The following is an 8683-nucleotide window of genomic DNA, read 5'->3' on the forward strand; positions in this document are numbered from 1 at the left end:
ATACAGTTATAATATAAATACTTTAACTGAAAACTCGTTTATCCCGTATTTGTTGGATCAATCGACAACAAAATTACGTTACCTAGAAAAATTTTAAAATAACAATATCGATAATTAAAACAAATACATATTATCGTGAATACGAGTAGAAACATAACTTACTCAACCGCGCTTCACCGCGGTCATGCACATCGGGATAAAATGATGCAGGTGTATTATTATTATTAATTTAAGTTACGATGCCATAAAACGTAGTAAGTCATCGTTTTAAGCGTACTACGTCCAAATTATGAGTTGAGCTGAATGTGTGAGACTCAACTATGTATTTGATTAGTGATTACATATGTGAATAAAATCTATTATTTGCAACTGCACTGTCTGCACTAAACGTATGTCGTGAAAAAAATATACAAGAGATTTAGAAAGTTTTATGTCTAGAATATTTGAATATAAATGCTTAAAAAAATGCAAATTTCAATGGGTCTTATAATTTATTACTAATCCAATACTAAAATATTATACACATATGTATCAAAACTCTTTAGAACATAATATTTAAATCATTATTTTTTTACTTACAATTTTACATCACTCTTACAACTAAGTATCTCGTAGAAATATTCTACATAGATTGAATTCTAATTTAAAAATAATAATTCTAAAAAAATTAACATTTTTATAACTTAAAAACTACGATTTTTTATTAAATATTAAAAATACATTATGAAAATAGGTGAATTAATGTATAGTTAAAATAAATCTAGAACAATATATTTTTTTTATGTCTTATGAATATTTACAGAATTTAAATACTAAATATGTTTAAATTGATACTATGGGTTATAACTAGTGTAAAGCTTTTTCTGATTTATCACTTTACCGCATCTCTACAAATCATTTTTTTCCATACTGCAAAGTTGCTGTGCAAAGATCTTTAGATCATGTTCCTTTTCTAGCACTCCTGTTCCTAATAATTTAAAAATAACGTTTGTGTTATATTTTTAGATTTAGAGATTAGTGATTTTATAATGTGTTTTTTTTTACAATATAATATAAGCAGGTGTCGCTGCGCTTATTGAACTCACTTTTTATCAGATTACTTGATTCTATGAATCAAATGAATCAATAGTGCGTAATATACAAGAATATAAAAATGCATATTATATGCATTATAATAAAAAAAATTTAACTTGGATATGTACACTAATATATTGGTAGTAAAAAAAAATTTGATATTTATTTATTACAATATATATATTTATTTATGCATTTCAAATGTATGGCTGTGGGTGAGTTGCGGCCCAATAATATTTTAGCTGCAGGTGAGTTACGGCCCGAGTAATTAACAAGTCCGTCTTCACGTTGTTGCCGCAGACTCGGCTTTGTTACATTATTTAGGGATTGAGCCGCCACTCACTTACACCGAAATGTATGTATAGTCATTCATTAAGATTTTTAATAAAAAAAAACTTTTAAAATGATAAAAATAGAAAATGTATTTATTTATTTTTCAAGCTGTTTCGTAAAGATTTCAAATTATGTAAAAAAATTCAAAAATTAATATTTTTCAATATGACGAATCAAGAAGATAGTAATTAGGCAATCATTTAAATATATGCGATAAAATCAATAAAACAAGAGTAAATAATTTGAAAATATGCCCTTAACAATACGCATTATTAATTGACCCCATTAACCAGTGTAGTGAGTCCAATAAACAAAATTATTTCTAAGTGTAAGTATATACCTACCAGGGATAAGCAACTAACAGCCCGCGAGCCTTTTTTATCTGGTCCGTGTTACATTTTTAAATTACACCATACAATTTTAAAGTTAAAAATTCACATAAACAAAATAAATGCTAATTAATTAAAACGCATAATATTATGAATGAACTTTTTTTTTATTTGCTTTCTATATGTTCTGGCATGCTAGATTTTAATTTTCTAAAAAGTGGCCATCTAATAATTTTGAGTTGCTCATCCCTGGTTTTAACCATGAGTCTAACAAACGGAAAGTATAATTAATAATTATGTAATAAAAATTGAGTCCATTTTTAAACCAGTTTTCAGTAAATCGGATTTAGTGTAACTCAAAATTAAAAGCAATTTTATCGATTTTAAAAATTTAGAACAAGACTTCTTATAAGTTATTCATATACCAATTAAAACATATTAAAAATATTTTATAATATTATAAACTTCAAAATTAGAATTTTGACGAAATTCATCAGAATTATGAACATTTGTAAATTATTTATATTTAAATATTCTTAAAATGCTTAATATTTATAACTAAGATTGAACTAAGGTTGACAATTGTCTCTGTTCAGAATCGTTTTTCATATTTATAATTTATCAATGAAATCAAATCTAACACATTAATTATAGTGACCTACTCAATGACGATATACACATATTATACTCAACTAGCTATTACTGTACAGCAGAATTACGGCTACTTACTATCTTCCTTTTTTCATTGTTTATGGTTATTTTGCTTAAATCAACGCATTATAATCAATATAATATTTTAGGTACTCACTGATAATGGAAAACAACATTTCCCGGCCTTTAAGCTCTAACCACAAGCATCCGAATGTCATTGTTGAGTCTTCCGTAATGTCAGCTTCGAACGACTCTTGTCTGTTGCTATTTAAACGATATTTACAATCAATAATTATAATACCATTAATGATTTATATACGACATTCAAATAAAATCGTAAAACTATTGCTCACTTTTTATCATTGCTATTCAGTGAATCATATTTTTCCGTAGTACCTCCGTCAAATCCACCATATGTAAGGAACTTTGCATCAAATTCGTTCCCTATTTCATTTTCGGAATTAACAACTGGCATCATACAATGCCATGTAAACTTTATCGTTTCACATTGTTCATTCTGCTGCGTGGAACTTCGTTTCACACGTTGAATATTTTCCTGTTGTGCTGTCACGTAATTTGAAGATTTATTAGTCTCGTCATATTGATAGTGAATAGTTGTTGTAACTAGCTCCGAGTCATTTTCTTGAATAAAATCAACGTCATCTTCATCGTAGCTGACTTTTGTGTAGTACGCCACATCCTCGTCTACTAGTAAACCTGACCATGTTCCTTGTGACCAATCTGGAAATCTAAACAACACGTTAACGTTTACTTTTTTCGCAATATTCATAAAGTCACATTCCATCGTTACAATAAATAATAAATAATATGAAAAACAGTATAGCGTGGCAGATATACAATTTACTAGTAATAGATAAGAACTATACTTATATAATAAATATTCCTATCTATCTTAAAACACAATTTTGTACATTTGTTAATCATTTAAATTTTCAACCGATTGTATACATATTATTTAGTTAATTGGATAATTTTTTTAGATAGTCCAGTAATGGCAGATAATTAAAAAGGTTAATTGTAAGCTTTGTAAGCTTGGCACCATTTTTCAGACGTCCTATAAATTTCATAAAGACTTGCACGATAATATTATAAATCGGGCGTACTTTTTACATTTTTAATATAGATATTCGTTATGTAATTCCAATAAAAAATATTTTAAAAAAGTAAAATCAGGACAGATGGTGCAATGAATGTGTTTCTATTTTTACCGACCAATTTCCCAGGAGTGCTAGTTCGGTCGATCGTATTATAAACATTTTATATAGGTATGATATTCGTACATATTATTGACATACGCAAATTATTTTTATCGAAAATTAATTCAATTTACCACATAATAACATAAACCACAATAACAGAATAAATTCTAATTGTAAAAATATACTTTATAATAATTATGTTATAAAAACTTATACTTAACAACATTATTTATAATTAAAATTTAACATATCCTATACACCGACCTTCTTAATGGCCTAACCAAATATACAACATATTTTTTTTAATTTCTATTTAAATACTCTGTAACCTAACATACAAAACGATATAATAAAAATAATTAATGAAAAATTATAATATTATTGTTATTGTTATCTTTGTTGTCGTCAATACTCATCATCTTCCAAGGAAAATAAATTAAAAATATGTTTTCATACCATTAACATATTTTAGTCTACTGTAAAAATGATTTAAATATTATAAATAATAATAATTAATAATAAATACTATAGTAGAAGTATACAGTTTTAAAATTATCATGATTGCTTTAACCTTAAATATAAAAAAAACTACGTAAGATTATTACAGGTAATATTCTTAAATTTAAATTTAATAATATAAATATTAGTAAGAAAGAAAATTCACACTGATATTCAAAATATTAAATAATATATAGTAAAATATTTAGATTATTCTGAACGTAAAATTTGCAAAGTTATACTATGAAAAAATATAACTTATAAATGCAGTTATATATCGTTGACACGTCTTCTCTTAATAAATTAATTCAATATATAATATATATTATACAACTCAAAATTATCTTTCGGTAAAAACCGTAAATTAATAAAAATATATTCATAATCCCTATAAATAGATTAAATAGATATGAAAAAATATTTTGACGATAGATTTCTGATATGTTCTAACTAAGAAATCAACAACTTATGAAGAGATTTGTATTAAATTTTCTAAGCATTTCTACCCAACAACTAATCTTTAATCAACATGTGTACTCATACATTAAAAAAAAAATGCATCATGATAAAACCATTGTAATTGCCCGGGAGTATAAGCCCTCTTAATAAATAAACCAAAAACCCACTGAATGCAAAATTATACATTGATATTCGTAGTATAGTCGCTATATCTACATATATATGTACTATCTCGTATAACTAACCTGCAGCCGTTGATCGATAGCATTGAACGTTTCTTCCTTGGTGGAAGTTCAATCTCTGCTCTATTCAAAAAAAGAAGCATAGATCCGCCGGCCCATTGATATTGCTTCAAGGAAGGGTCGGGCCCATATTCCATCATCTTTGATAGACCGTCACACTTCGTTAGTTGATCCACATACATTCTCTCGCCGATCGCCATCCATAACGCATCCGGGTTGTTAGCAATCGTCTCGTATAACTGTGTGCCGAACGGAAAGATAAACAGATTAGATGAAGAAAATCAATCAGCCTAATGTTTGTATAAGTAAATACAAATATTTAAATATACACACTGGAACCCTTCCGCACATTTACATTGATTTCGGTGCCTGGTTGAATTCACAGTAAAATTAAACTGATGAGTTATGTTGCGAACAATTTAGCAATAAATATTAGTCAGTGATATAGGTAGTAATTTTAATCATTTCTTTGTTAAAAATTATATTTTTTAAATTGCGTATACGTACATATATATATGATTATAGGGTTCATTGACTTTTGGTCGATAAATAGACGTCAAACTAATAACAATTTAGGACAAATTAACATAACGTAAAAAAAAATATTTGTAATAAAAATTAAAAATTAAAATACAATTTAAAAAAAAAAATGTATTTATTTTAATATGCTAAAAATAAATCAATATTAAGATATTAAAAATAATATAATTACAATATTACGTATAAACATAATATTAAGTGAAATATTTTGAATGATTCTGCTTAGAAATTATGGTTTAATTTCGGTTTAAATTTAGTCAATAACATTTTCACAAAAAATTAAAGAATTTTATTGATGTGGATAAACGAATTTTAAAAATTATTCAAATAAATTAAATTAGAACTACATCGTTTTTACGTGGAGTGGTCCAAAATATTTCAATTAATATTAAACATAATATTTTGATTAAATCGTTTTAATTTTTTAATTTTTATTAATAATATAGTTTCATTCATTTTTTTTTTTTTAAGTCAAATTGGCCGAACGTCTAACGACCAAGTTTAAACAGCTATTCGTGGTAACAGATATTTACATAAAATATATATTAATAATATAATATAATATAATGTAATTGATATTAATGATATTATACTATATTATTTAAATTATTGTATTATTATAAAATATAAATCTATAAAAAAATAATGGGTAAATAGTAGTCAAAAAGTTTGATAATTTAATACACAATATCCTATAGGTGTATTAGCCATTATAATCTTATAGACATGTAAAAATATTTAACATAATTTATTTTCATAAACATTAGTAAATTGTTTAGAATGTTAAAAATTTATAAAATATGCAATTTTTATAGATTAAAAAAATTAAAACAATTTTTTTCATAAATAGTTCTTACGGAAACTAAAGAATTCAAAAAATATCTATTCATAGACATTTTTTAAGACATTTAGAGCAAAACTTTGGACGGAATTACAAAAAATATATTATGAAATATACGATTATTATAATATAATAGGCTGATAGATCGTCTCTGTTCAAAATCGTTTTGTGAATACAATAATATAATGATTTAACACATCAATTTATTACAGTAACACACTATCGACACTACACTGTGCAACAGCTGGGCAGTACCATACTTGCCCATCTGTTTTAACACATTAGATTTTAGTAGTTAATATGATAGAATTCAAGTTAAGTTTTAAGTTAAAATTTACCTTTTTATTTTTTTTTGATTCGTTAAAATTACCAATTAATTTTCACTAACTATTACTATTAAAGTTTTTAATTCTCTGTTGTATACTCACGGCACATCTGTAGGCTTGTCTATTAGCTCCAGATTCTTGTTTGGTTCGTGAATAATATTCGAATAGTGTATGTTCGTATAGCGATACATACTCCCAGCCCTTGCCCTTATCTTCCTCAATGAGCGGGCTGTTTTTTGATAAGCACTCAAACCTTAAGTGATCCATATCTGTCAAAGGATCATAACAGTACTAGTGTTATGTAATAACTAATAATATACACTAACAGTAACTTACAATTCTTCAAAAACAATACAAGAGCAATCTAATTTGATTATTATTTTAAACTACTTTTTCGTTCATTATTTAATTATTTTAATATATCAATAAAAAAAAAAACACGATCCTACAAAGCAAAACCAGAATCTCGGAAAGTATCATAGTACTTTGAAGTATGTACTATCCGCATTTTTTTCAGTTTTTTTAAAGTTGCGTGAAAATATACATCACATTATTGTATGCCGACGTGATTTATCATCATATAAACTCGATGATCATATTATAGTTTGAAGAAGTTACTATAACTCGTATAAGGGAACAACGATACTGTTATAATGGCGTTGTTAAACACTTCACAAAATTATTGTGATATGATGTAGAAAAATAATCGTAGAAACATGAAGTACTTTACCATTTAGGTACTTAAATCATAATTGTTTATACAAAATACAATTCAAAGAATATTTAGACTATAATTATAAATTATTCATAAGCATTTTTAAACTTTTAGGTTTTTGTATTTATTTTTAAATTGTTAACAAAAAATTTTGCACCTGAGTCTATGATTACTTCAAATGCGATGACACGCGTATACATTTTCATCCGATAAGTATAAATTGTATTTTAATCTATGTAGAGATGCCCCCTAGGGTTATTAGGACGTTTTCTGAAGTTTGCCTATGACACGCTCGGGCATTTACGTAAATTAAAATACACAAAACACGTACGATTTGTATTCTATATGTAAGCGCGTAAAGTCGTTCATCTGGAAGTTAACCATATACACATCGTACGCGATAAATCATTTTATCGTACAATTATTACAGTTGTCGGTAATAATATAAAAAGTGATCGTGCGTGTAATTTGATATACTCGAAAAACATTTTTTACACCAGTGATATATTTTATAAGTACGTGGTTTGCTCTTTCCCCTCCCAAAGTCTTACTGTTGCAATAATATTATTCGTTATAATGTATACGCACTATTTGTATCCCCATCGTCTTGCGAACGGCGCAGCATCAAATGAAACAATTGCGAAGGACTTATGGAAGCGTGACGTTCTATGTATGCGATTCCTCCTGTCCAAGTCCAATCAGCACCAACCACGGTAACGTTAAATTTATCCGTTAGTCCAAGTGGCGGACAGTACATGCCAATGATTCTTTTATGCATCACTGTAACACATTTACATACGTATAAGACAAGACAAACATCAAATTAAATATTACAATCACATAATATTATCCTATACTACGGCTTATTGGTGTACGAATAATTCCCATTATTGTGTATTATTGTAATAACGATGAATCGATGGCATATACTCGCACACGCCATTGTGCACGCCGAAAGACGGAAGAACGTCATTTCTAATCAATATGTCGGAAAGGGATCCGGTTTCCGGGTAAAGCAAATGCGTTCATAACACTTTACTGCGGTGTGTATAGCATAACTTTTTAATTTGTGACATATTTAGTCGATTGTAAACGGCACCCGAGTTTTTATCAAGTGTAAAAAGGTGACATGTAAACTGCGCCAAGATAAAATTTTATTTTGCAAAATTATTTTTAATTTATACTTAATTCATTACAACCATATAATATTGAATAATTTAAATTTAAATTAAATTAAGAATTTAAAAACAATATATGATTTTAAAAAGTAAAATTAAACATATTATTGTTACATATTCATCAATAATATTGGAGTTTGACCACTACTATATTTATTTTATTAATTACATTTTGTAACTTTTCACGGTTTTTTTTTTTTTTAGAATATAATAGTTATTTGATAACGTGTTGGTATTTCTATACGAAAATTAAATTTCTAAGATATTATTGGAAAAA

General features: G+C 26.6%; 1 protein-coding gene across 1 annotated transcript; it reads right to left on the bottom strand.

Annotated features, from left to right (window-relative positions):
• Positions 1 to 791: 791 nt before the first annotated feature.
• Positions 792 to 8002, bottom strand: LOC112592253. The gene is made up of 6 exons (XM_025336264.1): positions 7817 to 8002; positions 6616 to 6782; positions 4810 to 5045; positions 2741 to 3136; positions 2545 to 2651; positions 792 to 967 (listed from the first exon to the last, which is right to left on the bottom strand). Exons 1-6 carry the CDS (start codon positions 7983 to 7985, stop codon positions 888 to 890), a joined length of 1155 nt encoding a protein of 384 aa, XP_025192049.1. The 5' UTR covers positions 7986 to 8002; the 3' UTR covers positions 792 to 887.
• Between the last annotated feature and the right edge of the window lie 681 nt (positions 8003 to 8683).

Source organism: Melanaphis sacchari, unplaced genomic scaffold (assembly GCF_002803265.2).
Source record: "Melanaphis sacchari strain LSU unplaced genomic scaffold, SCAv2.0 Contig1641_pilon_pilon, whole genome shotgun sequence".
NCBI classification, from domain to species: domain Eukaryota; kingdom Metazoa; phylum Arthropoda; class Insecta; order Hemiptera; family Aphididae; genus Melanaphis; species Melanaphis sacchari.